The sequence below is a fragment of the Stegostoma tigrinum genome, chromosome 7 (genome assembly GCF_030684315.1).
Source record: "Stegostoma tigrinum isolate sSteTig4 chromosome 7, sSteTig4.hap1, whole genome shotgun sequence".
Classification (NCBI taxonomy): domain Eukaryota; kingdom Metazoa; phylum Chordata; class Chondrichthyes; order Orectolobiformes; family Stegostomatidae; genus Stegostoma; species Stegostoma tigrinum.
In genome coordinates, this window is record NC_081360.1 from 20,881,434 (window position 1) to 20,906,435 (window position 25,002).

The 25,002-nt window shown below is 36.2% G+C and overlaps 1 protein-coding gene across 4 annotated transcripts in view; it reads left to right on the plus strand.

Moving 5' to 3' along the window:
• The window catches only part of traf3ip1 (TNF receptor-associated factor 3 interacting protein 1), a 143,816-nt gene extending 119,528 nt beyond the window's left edge, over window positions 1-24,288 (plus strand). For all 4 annotated transcript variants that reach the window (XM_048534641.1, XM_048534642.1, XM_048534643.2 and 1 more), the window contains 2 exons: window positions 16,137-16,360; window positions 19,794-24,288. In XM_048534641.1, the coding sequence (XP_048390598.1) occupies window positions 16,137-16,360; window positions 19,794-19,959 (390 nt within the window). In that variant the 3' untranslated portion in view covers window positions 19,960-24,288. The remainder of the gene's footprint in view (window positions 1-16,136; window positions 16,361-19,793) is intronic.
• The last annotated feature ends 714 nt before the right edge of the window (window positions 24,289-25,002 follow it).

Below are 25,002 nucleotides of genomic sequence, written 5' to 3' on the forward strand. Positions count from 1 at the left end.
TTACCACATTTATTTGCTTTACTAATTATTAATATTATAATACAGCTGTTCATACTAAAACTATTTGTTTTGATTAAATATATTCATACTGTAAGGAGGCTTTCGTGCTGTAACTGGTGCTGTATAAGTGATGGTTTGCAGATAAAATGATAGTTTTGATCATGTCCATGTAGACAAGGGTGCTGTACTTGGAAAAGGTTGAAGTTAATGCTGTACATCACAAGTATTCACAGCTTTTCACATTTAGAAGAGAAATGTTGCAATACAGAGATGATCCTCTAGATGATGCTCTTGTTAAAGAAGGAAATGAAATTCGATGCTATACCTAAAAGAAACTAAAAGCAGGGATGTTTTAGCTGTTGTCAACCATTTGAACCAAAGAAAGTAGTTTTTTAAAAAAAATCATAGATTTATTAAAACAAAATTGCCTGTCTGAGTGTTACGTTTGAAAAGTTGACGGCAGAGTTCTGCAATTCTTTTTCAAACGTAAATATATATTGTCATGTGAATAATGATCAGTAACAAATCTGAGATAATTGCCTCTAAGAACTTGCCACACCTGAAATGGAACTAAGGAACATTTCTGTTAAAAAAGAGCTGAAAACTGTTTGTGTTAAAGTCTCATTTTTGAATCTATATTATTATCTTGCAGCTGAAATATTTAGTCTGAAATTCTTAATTCAAAGCTAAGTTTAGTGAATTAAAAAAAGACTAAAACCTCTTATACAGCACTATTAGTGGTGGCAACTTTCTGTTTTGTTTTGTTTTGTTGTGATCATTAACTCTGAGCATCGATTTGGTGTGACTTAGAAGCCGCACCCTGGCATAGCAGTCTCTACTACGTTTACTACTGAGGTAGATGAGTACACAATTCACTGGCTCTTGTTCTTTGCACCCTCTTTTGAAACAAGCTGAACTTTTCACTTTTGCTCTCCTTTTTAAAATGCCGCTCCAAATATTTGGCATCCAGAGATCATGACCATTGTCACCTGTCTCCCAGATGTCACTGCCTGCCATCTTCATACCTCGCTTGTAATTGTCTGTACATATTCCATTTTGCTTTATTGCGTTGGCTTTATTACTCAGAACTGCTGAGCATCAGTTCTCACACCCAACTGAGAGGACATGGCTAGGAGAAATCGATGGGGGCCTCTACACTAATAGCTGCCTAACCATCATTTTTTATCTTAGTTTCTGTTTCACAAACCAGGATGGTCAACAAGGAAGAAATGTCAGAAGCAGCAAATCTCTTTCAATCTTGGCAGAAGTCTCAGAACCCAATAAAGTTTCCAAATATCAGGCTTTCTGACTACCTTGTAAAACAGTATTGTGGCCATTTCCAAAGACACTGATCCTTCTTGACTTCAGTCAGAACTCAGAATGTTACATCAGTCTTCAGCTGTCAGCAATTCGACTTGGTTAACTACAAGCCTAAGGACAGTGAGAAGTCATCAAATCTCGTCTTTAGTTTTATATCCTCAGACAACGAGTGTTTTTTCTTTTGCCCTTTTTCTTGAGCATCATTTCTACAGAGACTTTTGGTTTGTTTGTTTTATTTTGTGTTGTACCTGTCTGTTGAGATTAAGGGAATACAGTTCTACTTCTAGATTTTGTTTTAAAGCTGAGATATTTACCTCTATGTTCCAAATGTTTTAAGTTCTAATAAACAGTTTGAGCTCGTAAGTCTTTTATTCTGGCTAGTAGTACAAAAGAGGAGCAATTTTCCATTTTGCTGATTGAATTGACGCATTGATACGAATGACATAACTGGTTTAGAAGTGGGGTTTGATTACCAATGCGTTCCTTCATGGGTGTAATACCTGGAATTTGCTTGATTGCATTTAAGAGGGTCTGAGAGGAATTCCTTGAGTTTTTCTCACATTGACATTTTATTTCTTTTGTCAACCCCAAAGATTGGTAAATGGAGTACAACGGGCCTGTTGATTTTAATACTTCTATATGTTTGGGGTTTTTTTTTGTAGATTAATAAAGGTGAATCATTTTGCTCTATTTTTGAAAACTGACCATACTGATTGAATTTGGTAATTGCCTGAAGGCAGAGCAGGGTAAGGATGCTGAATTAATGAAGAGTGTAAAAAGTTATGAGAATCACAAAGCTAATGTGTTTAATTATTGTTGCTTTAATTTCCTTCTTCTCATTGTCATTTTCAATCACTTATTTTCTATTCTACCTTGTGCTCCAAATGTGTTACCAGTTTTCATAATTTGGATAACTCCAATTTTTATTTGTAATGCAACAAACAATCACGCTGTGAATAATCAATTTTTTTAATCTTATGAATTTAGTACAACTGAAACATTCAGCAATTGGTTGTTTGCCTAAATTGAGTTTACTGTGTTCATTTGTGCTCTGGGTTAATTGTCTAATATTGACAGCTGTGATCCAAACAAACAGAAGATAAACAGGGAAACATTTACAAGTGCATTGGTCAGAGGTGAGACTGCTCTGCTTTAAATAAGTTGTAAAAAGAAGTTTAGCAGATCAGTGACTGGAAACAACTGGTCCTCATTAAGATCATTACACTCTCAGAGAATTTGGGGGAGTTTTTTTCATGTCGTCAGCTGAAGGCGGTTGTAATTGTTTCCTTCCTGATTTGAGAGGATCCAATGTAAAACGTAATTGAATAAAATTAGTTTGCTACAATATAATGGTACCATGGCCCTTTTCTCTTAAAACAAAAACCCTAAATCTGTGTTTCTCAATTCTGCTTGAAATATCCCGTGTCTCAGTTCAGTTTCTCATTTGGTTGCTAATGGGAGAGAAATGTGTATAGACGTTTTAGACAATATTTTTTAAAAACAAATCTGGTTTCACATCTACAACCCTAGATTTTCTTTAATAATATACTGTATGTTGATGTTGGTAAACTTAAAATGGATAACCTAGGCTAGGTTTTCTCCTCTTCAAATAAAAAAGAGAAATACTTAATTTTAATTTATTACCTGTTAATGAAAACTAGTGAGTGGGAGTTTTAAAATGCAATTTTAATAAGAGTAGCAGTAAAAAAGCAATTCACAGTGTGCCTATAACACTTACCAACGAACTAATGAGCATTTTAATTAGTCTAAACATCAAAACCCATGAATCCAGTTGTAAAGTACTCAATTTTAGAGGAAAATGGTTTCATGATAGACGCTCATGCACTTAGTGACCAAGTATTGTAAGTCCTGATGAACTCCATTGTAGAAGATTATTAGTAAGCTGTTGATTAAATAAATTAGTCTCTAAATGTCTCAAGCTATTGAATGTGTTATTATAATGTGAACTACCTGGAGGACCAAGTTAAAAATGACAAGAAATAATAGCTTTAAGAGAGAGGTTGGTCAAGCTTGGAATGGAGTGTAAAGGTAATGGAATTATTGAAGAGACAATTGGGAAAGAAGTAAAATTACAAGTATGTCAGTGTCGTAAAATATAAACTTGTTGCTGTTATGCTATACGTTGAAATAGCATTTTGCACCAATACAAGGGTATCATTGGAATTTTTTTCCTTAATCAACCTGGAAAGGTTGCAATATTGTCACTCAAAATACTCAAAATCATAATCATTAGTGGGCAATTTATTTTATCATTATATGCAATAAATTAGAAAGCTATATCATACATAATAAACAAATTCACTGTATTCTTTGGATTAAACTTTATTTGGGGACAAGGTATAACATTGGTGCATATAGTAATCATTAAGACCATAGTATGTTGATGTACATAAAGGTTGAACTCATTGGGACAGGTAATTTTGTGGGTGCCTGGGTAATTAGGTACTAAGGATTGCAAGGTATGTGACACATTGCAGTACAGGTTATATGGTGAGGGGAGGGCTGCCTCTTTATTTGCAGATGTTGCTGGCATAGTATTTGGGCCATATTATTAGCTGAAATTGTCACTATTTGGAGACCTGTGTTCTAATGAATTAGGATATCACAAGGTACATGCTCCGTGGTGGTTCTGGCTTTCAAATGCTATTTACGTACAAAATGTACAATTCAACTGTATACTCATTAAGTTTGGAAAATGTTGTGTTGTATTGTCTGTCAGGATACAGAGAGAATTCTAGCATTGTTAGCCTGGTGTAAATACTACATGATGTTAAATGTTAAAACAACTTATTTGGTAAGGGTCAGTGGGAGAAGACAAAAGGGCATTTATTTAGCATTTATATAGCAACAATGTTGCCTGTGACACCAGAACACTCCTGCACTTCTTCCATAGAACAATAGGATATTTCATTTCTATCTGAACAGCCAGATTGGACTTCAGTTTAAAATCTCTGACAAATTGCACTCTGTACACTTTCTTGCTACTGCAGTGAAGTGATTATGAAACATCTTGTGCAATGGTAATGCAGATGTAATGTATAATAACAGTTATAGGATAAGGAAATCATCTATATATGGTAGTTCTGTTTTCATAAATTATCTCAATTTAATTGCGATCAAATTGAACGAAGAGATTTATTAGATTATGGTCAAATACAAAACCCATTAATGTTTTGCTTTGTTTCCCAATGCATTCATTCACATAATGTTCAGAAATTGTAGATTAACTTTCAAGGAGAAGTCCATAAATTAAGAGACACCCAAAAATGTTAGTGCATTTGTAGATATCCTCTCACTAAAGAGACATTGCTAATCATCATAGCTTGGAGATTGAGGATTTAACTTGCTTTTATAAATTTCACTTCTTGAATTCTGTGCAAATTATTTGTTTAGATGCACATGAGGGTAGAACCTGCTATTTGACTGAAACAAGAGTGAATGGAAACAAATTTTGTAATTAATTTGTAATCAGTTCTTTTGTAAATTGTAAGTGCTTTCAGCAACTTCTTTTTATTTTTGAAAAAAGGTCTTGTTAGATGCAATGAGCTGAAACCCATAAGGCTAACAAGTTGCTGACCCTAAATGTGATCTTTCTTCTTGATCTCTTAGTCGTCACCATCTGTGACTGAAAGGAGCATGTCACCTGGCAGTCTGGTACATTTGCTGAATCCCTCTTAACACTTTATCTCCACTAATCATCCTAACATTACATTATTACTGTTCACAACTTTCACCAATAAGTGCTTGCATTTCCCCCTCCAGTCTCTCACAACAACGGATGAAGAAATGTAATTCCAGTAAAAGATTTAAAATGGACATTGTGGAGGTCATTGTAGCACTTGGCAAATCTAATAAATTGAGAAGCCTTGTTTGAATTCTTCTGGACTAGTAGTTGAGAAAATATTTCCTGAGAATAAGCTAGTATTCAATACAAATATTTGCACCCAGTTCGCTGATCATGTTTTTCTAATATGGAGGCAGACAGTACTATATATGAGATCTTCATGCAGTTTCTGATATTATAATACTCGTAAAACATGCCGTAGATTGCAGAATGTTTGTTAATCTTTGAAATTTCCAAAAACCAGCCTCAACTTTAATGCAATCACTGGTCGCCATTTTTGGAAGTTTAAAAAAAATGTTCTGTTCTTCAGGCACCATTTGCAGTCTACTGTTTGTGAGCATGCCTTAAACTCTTGCACATCTTTTTGGCGGCACTATCTCTATCACCTGCTTGATGCCATGTGCCAACTTATAAGACAAATATAATCTTAAACACGCAAACTGAAAAATTGAGATTGGTGCTCTAGTGTGAATGTAGACATAAATATTAAAAAAAATGGGATTGACGTTAAATTTAGAGAAAGCAAATCGATTGAAAGCACATCTATTCTGCTAATATGCAAAAATCAACAGCAAGTTTAGTTTAAGTGTAAATGGCATGCAATTTGGCAATGGTGCGCATGGTGGAAAGTTACTTATTTCCTTACAATTATAGTACTTAAATCACTTTCAGACAGTAGTAACCCCACAGTTGAAACAGAGGCACAACATTTAGTAAAGTGCCATGTAAAAAGTTATTGCACAAGATGAGTTCATGGTTATTAATAATTATTATTTAATTAATTGTTAGTATGAATTGAGGATTGGTTAGCACACAGACAGTTGGAATTAATATGTTTTTGTGGCTGGTGTTACAGTGATAGCAAGCCAAACCAAATCAGCCTCACTGTCACATGGTTCAAAATGCTATGAAATAAAATATGCAATGACTGTCAAAATTGCTTAATTGTTCATATCCAGACACTATGAATAGCAGATTTTGGACACCAAGTTTGTAACTGAAACAAAAATTAATAGTTTATTAATAATGTCACTTTAGCAGAATGCAGACAAACAAGTCAATGTAATTAATATCTACGGATTAAAGCCCAATCTTTGATCATAATCCCTCCCACTATTCTCTTCCAGACAGGCGCACACAGTTGAGAGAACTTCAAAACAACAAAACATTTGTGATTTACCAGTTCATTATACAGTGTTACCACAGCAAGTGTTGGAATAGCCAAACCCCTCTGATAATTAAACTAAAACTGAAGCCCTAGTCTGTTATGATCAGCACAGGGGTTCCCCTCTAATAATTACCTTGGAACAGCCAGAGGAGCTTTCCCCTCATATGTGTTAAATGAGTGTTGCAAGAAAGAAAATCCCTGATATCCACTTTATAAATAACAAGAAGTAATTATTTGTTTAAACTTTAACAATGAACAAATTAACAACAGAATTACTAACAAACCAACAATTTCCCCTTAATTACTAACTATTCCCTAACAGAACTAAATTCTGTTGGAATGCTATTCGAATAAACAAGTCCCATTTATATAAACCCAATTTAATAAGAAACAAATTAAAACTTAATCACTCCAGACTCGCTCAGACTGTCTCTTAGAATATTCTGTCTCCTCCGCTGTCTTCACAGACGCCTGTCTTCACTTAATTCTGCTGGCAGGGATGTTTTATCTATATAATCTCTTCAATGAGGACTTCGAGCTAAAATACAATGGTACTGGTAATTAGTTAGATGGGCTTTCTCTGAGAGCTGCATGATGCTAACTCTAACAAGTGGCGGATGGCTCTCTCCAATCCTTTTTTCCAAGTGCCCTCACCTTATGTACCTGTAATGACAGAATTAAATTCTTATAATATGATTGGTTTCAACTTGTCAGCACCATCAGATTCAAAATCAGTTGGCTTCCTGTATCTAAGTGATTTGTTTAAATTAATTAGCCAAATTTAAACTTGTCTTGGAAAAAGTGCTGCTTGGCTGTTATATACAAAATGTTTCCACTTGGGCACTCTGTGCATCTGCATTCATAAATTTCCAAGCACAGACAAAGCACAAGCTCTTAAAAGGACCACAGCACTCTCATTCCCGCAATCCCTTTTACCAACAAATTCTAACTTCCTGAGTTCCAATTCATGAATACTCTACCCAACTTCTTAAGACAGTTTCACAAGATAGATACCAGGCCTTCAGAAATTCTTGATCCAAAGTTCACAATTGAATATCTTGCACGAATCTCAAAGTCACCGGTTAATGCAAACAATTTCAGCAGATTATATATCATTTTTTTTACAGACACTAGAACACATGGTTTGATATAAAAATGGGTGGGGTGGGAAGTCATGTTATGAAGAGAACACAATGAATTTGCAAAGGGATTATAGATAACTGAGGCAAAAACCTGGCACACTGAGTTTAATGTGGCATGTGTGATGTCGTACACTTGTGAAGAATCAAAAGGCAGACTACTTAAATAGAAAGAGAATCAAAAAGTGTGCAGTGCAGAGGGATCTTGTGCATGAAACACAAACTATTAATCTGTAGGTGCAATGAGTAGTCAAGAAGGTAAATGAAATTTATATGTTTATTGCTATATGTTGGAGCTCAAAAATATGGAGGTCTTGTTAGCACTGTATGGGGTGTTGGTGAAGCCTGGAGTACTGTGTACAGTTTTGGTCCCCATATTTAAGAAAGGATATCCTGTCTTGGAGGCATTTCAAGAGGCATTTATTAGGCTGAATACTGGGATGAATGGGTTAACTTACCAAGAGCAGCTAAGCAGGTTAGTCTTTCATTCATTAAAGCTTAGAAGAATGAGGGAGATAAAAACACAAAATAGGAGCAGTAGTAGGCATTCGGCAGTTTGAACCTGCTCCACTATTCATTATGATCATGGTTGATAATCCAACTCCATAGCCTCTTCCTGCTTTTTCCTCCTTATTCTTTGATCCCTTCAGTCCCAAGTGCTTCAATTCCTTCATGAAATTATATAACGTTTTTTTCCTCTACTGTATTCTGGCTGTGAATTCTACAGGCTACTCACTGTGTGGATCTTATTGACACATACAAGGTTCTGAGGGGGTTGACGGGGTCAATATTGAAGATTTTTCCACCAATGGGAATATCTTGACTAAAGGAATACTCATTTAAAACTGAAATGTGAAGGTATTTCTCCTCAGAGGTTACTGAATGCCTGAACCTCTAACCCAGAGAGTTGTAGAGGCTAGGTCACTGAAAGTACTTAAAGCAGACATAGCTCTCAACTCTCCATTGTATCAAAAAATTATGAGGAGCTGCCATGAAAGAGAAATTGAGGATTGAGGCAGATCAACCATGAGTTTGAGTGGCAGAGCAGGATTGAGGGACCAAATGGCCTGCTCCCCCTAGTTCTTATATTAACTGTGTTCTTATGACTTCTGTGTAAGATTTTAATGCAAAACAATGAGAAGGGGTCCCAATAAATTTCCCACAAAAATCATATGTATACCCAGCATGTAGGTCAGCAGGTGATTTTTGATGGCTTATAACTGGTTCTTTCTAACTATATATTTATGGATGGCAAATATTGTAATAAAAGATATTCAAAACATTCTGACCACTTCTAACTTGATTTGCATGCTTATGCAGGCTTTCTCATCTGTGATCAAATAATTAACACATACTAAAATTAACTTACATTTTTTTTTGGATATCTATAACTCTTTATGTAGTAAATGACTTTATGGAAGTTTTACCCAAATGTGTACTTTGTATTTTATGGTACAAATTTAGGCATTATAAATTTGAAGTAAGTTATTTCCTGGTGTAACTAATCAATGTTTGCACACAATTAAAAAGTGACCTTTTTAATCTGACCCAAGTACTTGTATATTATCATAAGCTACGTTCTCAGTGTAACTTTCACATTGTAGACTAAGGCATTTTCAGCGGCGATGTCTTAATATGGCACTTCTATGTTTAAAATTACACTTGATGAAGGTTCCTTGAAGATCAAATAAACAAAATTATAATTTGTAGCTGGTGAGTGATTATGCCAGTGTGGAGACCCTCCTTAACCCTTTATATTCAGTTCTTAACCGTAACAAGTGCTACTTTGTGTGTATTTGTGCATTAGCTGCATCATGTAAAATGGTAACTGGACTAAAAGTAACAAGTACTGTCGTGTAGCACTAATTACTGTTTGCCTTGCTAGAATATTAAGCAACAAGGCTCAAGTTGTTTTCAGCATTCAGAGCTCAACTATCATGAATTTTCAATAGAAACATAAATAGGAGTAGCCTGGACCTTTGTACCCTTGACCTTGCTCTGCCATTCATTATGATGGCTGGTCTGATTGTGGCTTCAACTCCACCTCCCTGATTCATAATCCTTAACTCACTCATAGATCAATTATCTGTCTAATTCAGCCTTGAATATATTCAATGACTCCACCTCTAATGTTCAGTGGAGAATTCCAAGGAAATTCCTCCTTGTCTTAATTTTAAATGGGAGACCCTTTTATTTTTAAACTGTGAGCCTAGTTCTAGATTTTCCCCTGAGGGGACACATCCTCTCAGCATCTACACTGTCAATACTGCGCAAATCTTCCATGTTTCCGTACGATCACCTTTCATTTTTCCAAACTTAAAGAAATGCTCGGCCAGCTTGCTCAATCTTTCCTCATAAGGCAATCTATTCCTATCAGGAATCGGCCTAGTTAACCTTCCCTGAATTGCTTCCAGTGCATCTGTCTTGAAATAAAGAACCAAAACTGCACGCAATATTCTGGGTGCAGTCTTAACACGCTGCAAGTTTGTAACGGGATTTCCCTACTTTAATAATCCATTCTCTTTGCAAACTTGCAGTGCGCCATTAATTACTTGCTATACCTGTATGCTAGTTTTTATGACTTTGTATACAAGAACTGTCTGATTTATTTGTACTGCAGCATTTGAATAATATACTGCTTTTCTGTTCTTCCCACCAAAATGGACAAGCTGTCACTTTTCTTGTCATACTCCATCTATCAAATTCTTGTCCATTCAGTTTAGCTTTCCTCATCACTTTCCAGACTGTTATTTTCTTCATAATCTTTCTGCATATACCCCTGTCAAGTGTCCCTACGAATCTTGTATGTGGCAATAATGGCAATAATGTTGCCTCTCATTCTTTTAAATTCTAACAATTACAGGCCCAGCATAGTCAAAATCCTCACAAAACAATCCCTCCGTACCTGATACCAGCACAGTGAACCTTCTGTGGACTGCCTCTAATGCCTTAGATAAGGGGACCAAAACTGTTCACCGTATTCCAGCTGTGGTCTAATTGGTGCTCTGTATAGTTTTAGCAAAACCTCCCTACTCTTATAATAAAATGTGAGGCTGGATGAACACAGCTCTCTCCCTACTCTTATGTTGTATTCCCTTTGAAATAAAGGCCAACATACCATTTGCTTTCCCTATTACCTGCTGAATTTGATTGCAAAATTTTTATGATTCACGGATGAGGACTCCCACATCCTTAACTGCTGTAGCATCCTGCAGTCTTTCTCCATATAGATAATATTCAGATCCTCTGTTTTCCCTCCAAAGTGTATAACCTCACGTTTTTCCCACATTATATTCAATCTGCCAAGTTTTTGCCCACTGCTTAACAAGTCTATATCCCTCTGAAAACTCATATCATCTTCACCACTTCCACCTATTTGTGTGCCATCTTCAGACTTGACCGTAGTACATTCACTTTCCATATTCATTTCATTGGTATTTTTCTGGCCTTAGCACTGATCCGTTTGGGGCACTTGTTGCAGTTTCCTGAAAACTTTCTATCTCCAACATCATGGGTTCTGTGTTATTATATCGACTGATATGCATTATGTTACCAAATGCCTTCTGAAAATTCAAATACATTGTAACCTCTTTATTTTTCTGTTACCACTTCAGAGTTCTGAAGGAGGGTGCTAACCCGAAACATCAACTTTCTTCATCCTCTGATGCTGCCTGGCCTGCTGTGTTCTTCCAGCTCCACACTTTGTTGTCTCTGACTTCAGCATCAGCAATTCTTATTATCTCCTAGTAAATTTGATTGGCATGATTTCCCCTTCATGAAGCCATCCCGACTTATTGATTGTTTGGTCATATTATGTACTTCTAAATATTCTGCTATTATTGTAGCTGTAACATTTTCCCAATAACAGATGTGAAGCAGTCTAGCCTATAGCTACCTGATGTTAGTCTACTTCCCATTATAAATAGCAATGTTACAGTTGCAGTTTTCCAATCTTATGGGATTATTTCCAGAATCTAAGGATGCCTGGAAGATTCCTACAAGTGCATCCACTATCTCTCTAGCTGCTTACTTTTACTATCCTAGTATGCATCCCTTCCCATCAGCCTTTAGTCCCATTAGTTTCCTCAAGACTTATTCTGTATCGATCATTATTGTATTTATTTCCTCCTCGTGCCCCTTAATTATTTTGCAAATTTGAAATACTACTTGTGTGCTCTACTGTGAAAACTAACGCAAAGCATTTATCCAACTCTTGCCATTTCTAGGTTCCCCATTATTATTTCTGACTCCTGGTTCTCTAAGGGGCTTTGTTTATTTTGGCTTCTGTCTGGGCATCAATAGTTTGATGGAGAAAATGTCTCAGAAGGCGAAAGATTTCAGTACCAAGAAACTGAGAAGTATTCCACCATATGAAACCATCAGCACCAGATGTAACCATCAAGTTATTCTAGCTCAGATATTTTACGGACTGGGTACAGATGAAAGCCGTTTTTCTCTGGCTTATGTCCAGGCTTACATGATTCTCCCCTTCACAACAGTGTGATATTGCAAGCTCTGAAACAAATCATGCTTTTTAGCTTGTCTGAATAGAATCTGATCTCTGAAAATTGAGATGAGATTATCTAAATTGATGTTGTGCTGGACCCATGTGGCTAATAGAAAGAACTCATTCAACCTATTTATCTTATGAAGAAAAGCAAATCTAGTGCTACATGATGACCAACTAATTCATATCAATGTGCAAAAATATGTTTACTCTATAAGTTGCATATTTTTATTATCAGTTTAGAATTGGCACCTTCACATTCATCTATAATGCGTGTCTTACTATCCAGAATTATGAACATAAGATGTGAGGTTCCTTAGACATTGGCCCATCTCATGTCTTTCCTACTGTAAACATTTTTGTTTGTGCTTGAAGGCTGTACAAATATTAAGGCTGCAATTTTTCTCCCATCAATCAGTGTGTGTCAATAGTTTGCATCACCAGGTGATATATTTGGACTGGTGCTTTTAATGGTAGCTGATCTGAATAGCTGATTGAAGGGTGCAGTATTCTGAGCAGGTTTGGACGTAAGATTTTTAATGAATGAATTATCTAGAAATTGCAATAATACCACAAATCTTTTATCTGAATGAATTTTAATAGAGAAGCATTTTGTAAAATTGTCAAAAACAATTCGAATGAAAAGCAATGCATCTGATCTTCACCCCTGTACAGGTCTTTTAACACATGACTGTGTTGTTTCATTTTTAAAAGTCAAGTGTTCTGGATATGTTATTAATAAGCAAATTGGGACACTTCGAAGCATTTTCTGAAAGAAAAGTTGTCTGTTAGCCACCTGTCACCTATGGGAACAGTGTTTTTCTCATTGAATGAGGTAATGGGGAAATTGGACTGTTTCTGTTGCATTGAACATAAATATTTTTCTTGGTGCCTCTTGAAAGAGAATAAAAATATTGGAACCCAGAATTTGTAGGCTATGATAAGAACCTATAAATGGTTGAGTTATTGCTGTCCAGACAGGACAGTGGTGGTTTAAGGAGGCAGTATAGACTGAGAATAAATGGTCTGAATTATTTCTATTCCCTTGTTATAAGAAGGAGATGTACTGTGATTTATTTTAATGGGTGTCTGTCATTGGAATTCAGTACAGAAAGCCACCCACACACTTTCCCAAACACATTAACAGCTTCATGGCTATCCCACATATTTGTGTGAAAATGAGGAAAGAAATAGTGTGTTGCTGAATTGCTTATAAAATTGATGGCAAGTGAATAAACTTCAGTCTGGATACTGTCTGCACTGCTGTTTGTTTCATTTCTTAATGGAAATGTGTGTGCCTTAGTGTGGTAATGGTCAGGAGGCAACTTTAACACTGGGTGCACTTGGCAGGTCTCCCTGGGGCCAACAAACACAGCTGTATAAATAGTGCAGAGCTTGAGTAGGAAACGGCTAAGGCGAGGGAATGGTGTTGGGGAGAGGGGGAGGGAGGAATGACAGAATGACATGACTTGGCGCAGGCTAAACCTCAAAGTATCAGTCGTCTGCTTATAAATATCTTATTGATTATACTGATTGATGTAACAAAAAAATGATAGTCTCCCTGGATTTGAGTCTAACATTAGAATAATTAAATGAAATGTACTCTTGACTATGAAAAGAGTTTTAAAAATGGAAGAACCATTACCAAAAAGTCAGTTTTCTATGGAGTTAAAATGTGTAACTGAGGTTTGTCTGTTGTACAGTTTAAGTTACTAAAAAGGGCATATTAGATACCTTGGAATGTGTGCTTTTTACTGGGGAAAATTGTAACCTAATTTTTGCTGAACATATCATTTGGTTTCGTTTGTTTAAAAATGGAAATTGCATTTTAATGTTGTAATTTCTGGGAATATGAACTGTAGTGCACCTTGATATAGAAATGCACCAGTCCAACTTGTCCACACCAAAGGGTCTATTTCCATGCTGTATGACTACATGCCTAATTACAAACATGTTCTTCATGGACCAGTGAGATCGCAGCTAAACAGTTGCATGTTTGTCTTTAACACTGTATGTGAGATGCTTTAAGATGTGATAACACATAAATGTAAATCTTTTTGAAATAAAACTATTAGTATTAAATTACCCATTAACAGTGGTTGTCTGTTGTTGGGAAAATGCTAGAATCCATTATTAAGGAAACATAACAGAACATTTAGAAAAGCTTAACACAATTACACAAGGTCAGCATGTTCTCGTGAAAAGGAAATCATATTTGATAAATTTGCTAGAGTTGATGTCATGTACAGAGTTAATAAAGGGAATCCGGTAGATGTATGTATTTAGATTTCGAGAAAGCATTTGATAAGGTGCTACATAAAAGGTTATTGCACAAGGTAAGAGTTCATAGTATTGTTGGTAATATATAAGCATGGATTGATGACTAATAAACACAGAAGACAGAGAATCAGGGTTAAGTGGTATTTTTCAGGTTGGAAAGATGTAACTAGTGTAGTACCACATTGATCAGACCTAGCATTTCAATTATTTGTTTTTTTATATGAATGACTTGGAAAAGAGGGAGCAGAATATAATGAAATCAAATTTGCTGCTAATATAATTGGGAAGGCATGTTGCGATGAAGACATAAGAAATCTGCAAGGGTACATAGATAAGTTGAGTAGGCAAAGAATTGGCAGGTGGAGTTCATAGTAGGAAAGTGTGAGCTCATGGATTTTGATGGGAAGAATCAAAAGGCAGATCATTATTTAAATAGAGTGAAACTCCAAACAAGAAAAAAGTTCAGCACAAAGTAACATGGGTATTCTTGTGCATGAAACACAAAGTTAGCATACAGGTAAAGCAACTAATTAGGAAGGAAAATGGAGTTGTGGAATTTAGTGTTGAATGGTTGAAGTTTTTGAGTTTTACAACTGTACAGGGCATTGATAAGGCCTTCCCTGGAGTACTGTGTACATTTGTGGTCGTCTTATGTAAGAAAGGTTATACTGGCATCGGGGAAGTTCAAGAGGGATTCACGAGGATGATTCCTGGGATGAAGGGATTGACTTATTAAGAACAGCTAAACAGGCCAGGCCTTTATTCATTAGAGCTTCAAACAAAAACAAGGCTGATTTCATTGAAACATACAAAATTCTAAGGAACCTTGAGAGTGTAGATGTTGACAGTTGTTTCCATTAGTGAGGTAACCTTGAAGTAGGAGACACAGTCATAAAGGAACACTCATTTGAAAGGGTATTGTGAAAGAATTTCTTCTCCCCAGTGGGTAGAGTGTGTCTGGAATTCGCTACCCTCGAGAGTTGTGGGAGTTGAACGATTGAAAGTATTTAACAAGGAAGTAGATAAATTTTTGCAATACTGGAGAGTTGAATGCTTTGATTAGCTGACACACAAGAGGATTTGTGATCTGGAGTAGGTCAGCCATATCTTACTGAATGGTGGAGAAGGGCTTGAGGGGCCAAATGGCTGACGTCTTTATGATTTTTTTACAGTAGCCATGCTCATAAAATACACTGTTCCTTTCACAGTGCACCTCCACATCCCACCTCTTTGCAGTCCCTCTTCTCGCCACTCTTTACAGTCTTTCTTCGTCCCCTTCTTTTGTAGTCCTCCTCTTCCCCCAACTCCTTTTGCGGTCCTTCTTCCTCATCCATCAATTACTAGTTCATCCTCCTCCGCTACCTCTGGAACATCTTGTCTCCTTTCTCTTACAGTCCGCTTTTCCCCATTCCTTTTACAGTCCCCTCCCCCACTTGCAGCCCCCTTCCTCTTCCACCTTCCCCTTTGCCCTTGCCTTCAGTTCCTTTGTAGTGCCCTTTGTCCCTTCCTCCGCTAATCCTGAGTGATATTAAGATTAATAATTATAAAACTTCCACAGCAATTAAGTATTGTAAAATCAACGTCTAAGTTATCTTATCCCGTTTTGTATCATGTTGTACATGCACTGATAGAATAGATGTATTAAACCAGCAACACCTGATTATACTATTGAAACATATGGGCTAATATTAAGCAAACTGTTAGTTGTAATTTTTTTTTAAAATAGCGTTTAAAATTTACCTGTTCCTGTATTTTTCATTCTTTGCAAATCATAGTTTTAAAATTATTACTATTTCACGTGGTTGGGAATTATGTTGAAGGCAAGTATCATAATGTTGCTGAAAAATTGTTTTCCAGGAGAAAACCATCATCTCTGAGACAGCAAAAAAGAAGGAAAGGGAGCTTGTGGCCAAGGAAATAGAGAAACTACGCACATCCATTCAGACCCTGTGCCGTAGTGCCTTGCCTCTGGGAAAAATAATGGACTACATCCAGGAAGACATGGACTCCATGCAGAATGAATTGTCAATGTGGCGCAAAGAAAACAAGAAGCATGCAGAATCTCTTCTAAGAGAACAAAGGTTAGGAGTTGCAGTGAATCTGTTTGCAGAAAAATCTGGTAATTACTGATGTGGGATAACAAAGTTTGAAGCTGGATGAACACCGCAGGCCAAGCAGCATCTTAGGAACACAAAGATGCTGCTTGGTCTGCTGTGTTCACACAGCTCCACACTTTGTTATCTCAGATTCTCCAGCATCTGCAGTTCCCATTATATCTGATACAGTTACTGGTGTGGAGTTGTTTATTCTTCTAAACTTTCCTGAATGGAATTTTTTAACCATGGTGAACCCATTTATTAAATGCAGCAAATGTTAGTTGTAAGGCAGGGACTGAAGCACATAGCAGAGCAAAGCTTTACTCTTTCGTGACATAACATGTCGGAACTGGTGCTAGGCTGTTATTATTTTAACTTTGACCTCTCTAGGAGCTAAATAAATAAAACTTCCTGCCCAAACAGAGATTCTAATGGTTAAAATCAGAAAATATTGGCAAATTCTTGAATCTGCATTTGATTTTGAGAACTCATTAATGTTCTATGAAATATTTCCGATATGGCTCTATTTAGGATCCCATTTATTAGCATTCTCATCAAGTCTGAAAAGTTCTACACTCTAGCCAACCAAGAATAAGTTTCCAGTTTCTTGTAAAGCTTGGAAGGACACTGATCTAATCGTTCTTTCTACTCTATTTTTACTTCTGTTTCTGTGCTTGCCTGCTGCAGTCTCAAACTTGGAATTATTTGTCACCATTTCTGATTCCCTGGTCAACATGTATTCCTTAAACACCACCTCAAGAAGTTTAACTGCTTATTTTCCCCCATTACTGTTCCTTTGCAGTCGTCTGGATGAATCTGCATGGTTTCCTCAGCATAATGATGATCTTGACTTTACAATCCTGGATAATACATGCTATGACACCGCTATCGTTCAAGCCGAGTTTAAGATACCAGTCATCTGACATCAACATCAGTTCTGTGTAGTTTTGATGCACTTTCATCAATCTAATAATGAATAAGTGGGAAAGAACATTGGCTACTTTGTTTGATGGACCTCTTTTTCTTGGGACAACATGAGTTCTTTACCACATGATGCCCTATCTTTGTCCAGTGGTTACAGATCTTTGGCATTCTCTGCCCCAGAAGGCTGAGGATGTTTGTTTGTTGAGATTATGCCAAGACACAGATTGACACTAAGGGAAGTAAGAGATATTGCAAGAAGAAAAAAGTTATGATCGTACTGAAAGGAGAAGCAGCTCAAAGGGCCTCAAAGTACAGAGCTGTGGATGCTGGTGATCTGAAATAAAAGCAGAAATTGCTGACAAACTCAGCAGGTCTGGCAGTATCTGAGAAGAAAGCAATGTTAACACTTTGAGTTTTTGTTTAAATCCTTTTGTTTCTTGTGGTCCCATCCTGCTTTTTTTGTGACTATACATGCTTTAAAGCTGTTGTATTGACATTGTTTAGTAAAAAAAAAGCTGTTGTACTCTGTTGTTTTGATCCTCATTTTGATTTCAAAACTGTTAAAATGGGGAAGAGAATCACATGACTGTGCAGGCTGTAAGTTTCCATTAAAGGGAAGATTAATGGTAACTACTTCCTGGGAAGACAAATTCATACGTTGTGTGGAGTTTGTGCTTCTTTTGAGTTGGATATTCTGGATATAGTTGCATAATGGTTTTGCATTTTAGAATAAAAAGGCTCTCTACAATTTCAAAATTAGAGGTTGATATGGAATTAGAAAGCAAACAAAAGGACTCCAGATGGCGCTATGCATCTATTATTCTCAAAAGAGGCTATTTTAAAACCAATAAACATTGTCCTCAATTAGCCTCCATACAGTTTTGTCAATATACAGTTTTGCACTCATGTTGCGCATGCTCAGCTGGAATAAAATTTTTAAAAATGCCCTAATCCCATGGTTGGTAATGCAACAGTAGCTGTGCTGCTCATGTACCTGTTGCTTAGATGAGTGAGCTTTCTTTTCATCACTGCCTTCAATCTACTTTCCCCACCCAATCTACCCAGGTCTGATGAGGTTCTTTTTAATTAGGAGATGAAGAATTTATTCTCAGAGGGTTGTTGCTTGCTAACAAGGTCATCGAATATGCTCAAGGCTGACTTTGACAGATTTTTGATTGTCAAGGGACTAAAAGTTTATGGAGAACAGGCAGGAAAGCGGATTTAAAGCCACATCAAATCAGCCATGATCCTGTTGACTGGTGGAACAGGCTTGAGCGGACAAAAGGTTTCCTCTTGTTTCTATTTTTATTAATATTCCATATTAACAAACATTTTCTTTTCAGTTAAATTGGCAACGGAGTCTGACCTGATGTTCATTCTTCTAATCTTCATGCAGAATAGATTTTGATTTTAAAGATTTTTAATCTTCTCTCCTGGATCACATGCTTTATATAGATGAGAAAGTCCAATTAGTCTACATTGAGTTATCATAAAACTCTGCGGTCCTCCCATCATTGTATTAATCTATTCCTTCAATAGTTTCAAGCTGTGCACCCCATTGGTCTTCATGGAAGCACATTAATTCTCCAGGTTGATTTTCCATGTACCAAAAACTACTCGATAATAGTCCTAAATATGCATTTTATTATTTAAAGCTTGTCTTTCTATCATGGCTCTGTTTGAAGTCCTGTTCCAGATATAACTTGAGATCAGTTTTTTTTGCGTCTTCTTTACTTCTATAAGGCCACCTTTCAGTTATTTTCTGTGAAAACCATGTCATAACTCAGTCCTGTGTTACTAGAGATCAGTCAAATGATACATTTCTAGCCTACCTCAAGCTTAATTGTATCTCTGCAATTAAATCTTTGTGTTATAAACTGGATGTAGTGGTTAGTGGTACTTTCATTGTAGTGTAACTAGAGTTTAAACATTCCTGCTGCTGAATTGTACACCTGTGGCCTTTGGCTGACTTACTGCTCAGACATATCTGTGGTCCATAGGGAACAGCTGTTAAACATTTATTTTTATATGAAAGGTGGCTTTTCATCTTTTTGAACCCAATTCCTTTCCATTTCTGCACATCCATTCATGTCATTGCTTTCCAAATAAAGATCTTAAATGATTTTGCATTTGTAACACTGGAGGTGTGCATTCCACGTTTTCACAATCATTGGGCATTTTCAGATCTGAAATACAATAATATCCCCTCTGATTTACTGAGTTTCTGGACAGTGTATATAGGCAGTGTCTTAGTATCCTTATCTTTCATATTCTTAACATAAGTGAGAAAATCACTCACCAGCTCAGTAGTGTGGTTTAATGAGACAGCATTCCCACATAACCCTTGAAGCAATTGCTTCTGAGCTACAGTAATAAAACTGCTATTATACTTTCACCAGCTTCTTTGTGGAAATCTGTTTAGCTTTTTAATTTTCTTGGAGATTATGACCACATTACACATTTGAGTCTGTTAATTTATTTATTGTTCTTTCAGCATCACAGACACAGCTGTGGAGCCATTAAAGACTGAACTTGCTGAACTGGAGCAATTGATTAAGGATCAGCAGGATAAGAATTGTGCTGTCAAGGCAAATATACTGAAAAATGAGGATAAGATCCAGAAGATGATCTCAAGTATTAACTTCTCTGCTAGATCCTGAGGGAGGAAAGGCTGTTTCACAGTCGGTGCTGCAACCAGTAATGCAGTTCAGCAAATAAGGTGAAGAAATGAAAGGGAGGAGGGATCTTGTATGACAACAGCCTGACAAATAATGTGTACAAGGATTTTTAAAAAAGCGTTTCTCAGCATTCCTATGTGTCAAATTAGTTGCATTCTACCAGAGAGTGTATTATCTTGCATAGTTTGGAGATAACAAATATGTACATCAAATAAAAAGCAATGTTTAAAAATAGCCTGCAGTTCTGATAGCAGGATTTGTACCATTTTCTTTTGTGCTTGCCTTCTTTGGGCTTAAATTCTTGAAAGTGATTTTAGCAGAATAGTCAATGTGAATAAAAAGCAGGATGGTAAAATTATTGATTGGCGGAATTTTGCTCCCTTTTATGTTTAACTGATGGTTACTCTTCCCATTAATATCTGAATGTGTTCAGCTAAGCTACAGTGTTCTCTGCAGGAATAGATATCTTCGTGGCACCAAGGCAATAGAACAGCCCAACATCCTGGCCATTGCTAGACAACGTTGGTGCTTGACGCTAAGATGAGACAACATGTGTTCATCTTTACCAATTAAAGCTGATGGACTAGGCCTCTGAATGTAGGATGTTTTCCATCTACAGATATGAAAACCTTTATAAAGAAAGTAATTAGATACCCAGGATCCCTAGCTGTATCGTACTGAAAAGTGACACGAGGGAGTGAATTTTCCTGTAATTTATAGTTTAGGTTTTGCTAATAATGGCAATATCTGTCACAGTTTTCATGTACTTTTGGGTTCTAATGTACAAATAATGTAAATGGGGCACTTTAACCGTTTGCATTACAATAATAGATACTTGAAGTGGAACTAGTAGCATGATTTGGCGTGATCAGAACTTTGTCACTATGATTTAAAGTGTTACATCATCACTTCAATTAGATCATCAAGAAATACCTGTTATCTTCTAGTAAGAGGTTAACTGTAATTGGCTATGGAGTCACAATGAGTTACATGTATAACCATCTTCTGTTGCTTGCAAGATATCAGAAATACAGGCAAACTGTACTCCTAGCCACATGCTGATAAAAATACAAGAATTCTTCATATTTCTCTGAAGTGGATGAAGTAAGGCAACTTGTAAATGAGAATAGTTCCATTGCGTTTCCATTGGTATAAGTATTAAATAGTGAAATAGATTGTTGCTCGCTTGTATTATAGCATAACCCTACTCAATGCACGCTGGGTGAAAACATTGCCCTTCATTAACCATACTCAAATACACTGAAGTACTGAGCACTGTTTGGGAGCTTTAATTACTGAAATTTTTCCCCTTGATTTGCAGAACTTGAATATACCTTGTTGAAAACAGGCATGCTATATTCTCAGTCACATTTTTTGCTGTAACAGCAATAACTGATGACTCGTGTCTTTATTGCAGATAATTTGCGTATTAGACACGGGATGGTTGAGAAATAAGGATTACAATGAGACTGAAAGCTAAATTTGGAATTGTTGTGATATTCTTCTAAATGAAAATCTGGGTTTATTTTTACTTTCAAAGTGAACATGTAAAAAAAAAAATTCTGTTCTGATAGTTAGCACAAATTTCCTTCACATTCCCAACCAAAACCTGGTGAATGTCAAGAATATGTACATTGAAGTTACGCTTGATCCTTTTTCATGCTAACCGTGGTATTTTGAGTGGGATGAGAGTATTAGGACGTCACATAGCAGCGGTGCCAAAGACTTTACTACTTAAAAGCAAAAATCTTGTTGACCTATTTGAAAAATAAATTGTTATCCCAAGTATTTGCACACCTAACCAGGCCCATACTATTTATTATCAAATATTTTCCAATAGCTTATTCTATTGGATCACCTTGACTCATATCCAGTTCTACCAATGAAGATTAGACTTCGTCTCAAACAGAAATGCATTGTTGTGAGCTGTTTGTGTCCAGAGCAATTCAATTGATTTTAAAGCTGAACTGAGTAGAAATGTTGCAAAGGACCATTTTAACACTGAAACATTCCAAGCCAACAATAGGACTCTAAAAATCAACATTTTTTAAAAGCCATGTTGAGATTTAATTATTCCATTTAAACATAGATAAAGCTTGAAAGGTACTTTCTGTCCCTGCTTGGAAAACAAGTGCCTTCAACAAGGCTGTCTTACGTTGGGTTTTGTGTGTACATTGTATGTATTCTTTGTGACAGTGACGCACTTTGTGCAATTCACCTTTAGGTTAATTGACCAAATTTCTATGTACATCACTGCCTTGGAACAACATCAGAGTAAGAATTGAAAAGAAAATCTGGCCAGTAATTATGACCCATTTGCACAAGTAAACCTCTCTAGCCAAAGACAGACGGTGCATTTCAGTCATCAGATGACTTGAAATCTGGTAATTTGCAACTTTTTATTCCCTATTCTTTAAAATCTCCGTTACTTCATAAAGGCCTGATAAAACTATTTGACCTTTTGAGCCTGCCGTATAGCTCAGCAATATTATGGCTGGAACCCTACCTCAACTCCATTTTCTTGCACCATTTCAATTCCTATTGATTCCCTGAGTACTCAAAAATCTAGAGACTTGTCTTAAATATTCTTAAAAACTAAGCAATTTAGATTGAGAATTCATAATCTTCACAACCCTTTGAGTAAAGAAATACCTCCTTATGTTGCTCCGAATTGGCTAATCTTTGATTCTGATCCTGTGATCTCCGTATTCAAGACTCCCTCGCTGTGGAAAATACTTTCTCAACATCCACTCTGCCAAGCCTTTGAAATATTCTGTTTTATTTAGTTCACCTCTTTCCCCATTCTAAACTGTAAAATGAAATAGAGGCCTGGACAACTTGCTATTTTCTTGTGAGGAAAATCATCTCTTCATAGGAACCAATGTTGTGACCAATCATTGCACACCCAGGATGGAGGGCAATGAAAGAAACAAGTGTGGCTAATAAAGAGACCAAAGCTGTGCGTTATTTTTGGTACGACCCTACCAATGCCTTGTTTGGTAGTGAGGCTTATTTACTTCACACGTTTTATAAATATATTCTCAACATGAAGGAACTTGAACAACTTTACTGCTCCTTTTCCAAAAAGATTTCTTATGGTTAAGAGAACACTCGTTCTGGACACCCATGCCATTCATATGTGGTGTGGTCATTTTCCTGTAAACTTACTTGAAGATATTTGTTTCTCCACTTGCTCATTGGTATCAAATTGCAGTTTAAAACAAGCTGTGCAATGTTAACTATGATGATTCCCGAAGATTTTTTAAACATGATCTATTGATATTATTCCACTGCCTCTGTCTGCTCTAATGAATTGTCTTTTTGTTTCCACTGTACTTTTAAAACTGTACAAAATTGGAGCAACTGTTTAAATTTAAGCTTTAATAGCTTGTTTGAAATACTCATTTAGACTTTTACATGAAAAATGACAAGTTGGGCAGAGTATTTGCGCCTTTGGAAGGGGCAATAAACAAACTTAAAAATAATCTGTCCTCTATTAAACTCTTAATAGTTATTTGTTTTTAAAACTAGAGCAAGATGTACGTTTTGAAGAATTGCTTGGGGTCAATGATGGGAAAAGAGAGTTAAAAGAGTCATCAAAGCCACTAGTATTTCTATGGCTTCAAATTAGGGTTTTACAGCATTTGGTGCAAATAGCACATTTTAAAGATTTTTGTTTAATCTCCTGAAGTAGCAGTTTCCAGGTTAAAATTGCAATTTTATGTCTGAATATTAAGGTCTACATCCCTTCTTAACCGCTAAAAATGTATGTAACCATAAGTAATTTCTACAACATGTGTGAAATAGTTGCGTGTTCTTGCTCATAACTGAACAGATGTGCTATATTTATTTCCAAATTGGTTCAGTTCAAACATTGACTGATTTGTGTTAAAACAATGATTGGCACGTCTTTAAAGATGAATTAATGAAGGCGGTGATTTTTTTTAAACCTCAAGACATGTATTCGGATGATGGTTGGTTTCCAGTACTTTCAAGGTGATTGGAAGATAAACGGAACTTTAAACAATACTTGGTAATTAAACAGAGTAACACAATTCCCGCTCCAACTGAACAAAGTCAGTGACTTTGCAGCCAACATTCTCAGCTGAGCTACTGATCATTGCTAGTTCGCAGTAACGCAAGTTTGGATTACGCATTAGCCTGATCTGTTACATGAAACGTTTTACAGAACTTCATGTGTTCAATGTATTGTTAACTCTATTGTACATTTATGTAAATTTTGTCCACTGTAACATAGTTAAAAATTAATTTTGTAGTGGAGTGAAATAAAATGTGTGCCTTTACTGAAAACCCCTGAGTTAATGAAAAGTTATTTGTTCCTTAAGAAGGTTTTATCAAATAAAAGCATATGGAGTAATAATGGAAAACGCACTGATAAAATTCTTATTATTATTGCTCTGACCCATGAAATTTGAAAATGTAGTGCCATAACTTATGTACTCTAATTTGACCAGGTTTAAGATGGAACTAAAACACAAACCTAAGAATGATTATAGCACAGAGGACTTTGACCTGTCGAGTTCACATTGGCTTTCTAGAAGAGAAATTCCCACACCTCAATTCTTTACATGTAACCCAGCAGGTTTCTTTATCTTCAGGAGAACATCCAATTCCCTTTGAAAGCCACGTTTGAATTTGTTTCCACCACCCTAGCCAGTCAGTACATCCCAGACCTCGTGAACTTATTGCATTTAAAAAATTGTCAGACCATCTTTGGTGCTGTTGCCAGTCACCTTTAAAAAATGTCCCTTGGTTCTCGTCCATCTGGACCTAATAATTTTAAGCACCTCTAAGGAAATGCCAATATTTATCTCATATGCAATATGTGATGTATAAATGTGCTGATCGAATCAACCATTTCACCTTTCAATGCAAAGCCATGTGCATTTTTTAAAAGTGTCTCTTTGCACTACATATAAATAATCTTGTTATTTTTCTGCAGCTGTTGATGCTCGCTGTAGTAGAGAAGTAGTTCTTGCAGAAGGCCCAGCTTCTATATTGGAC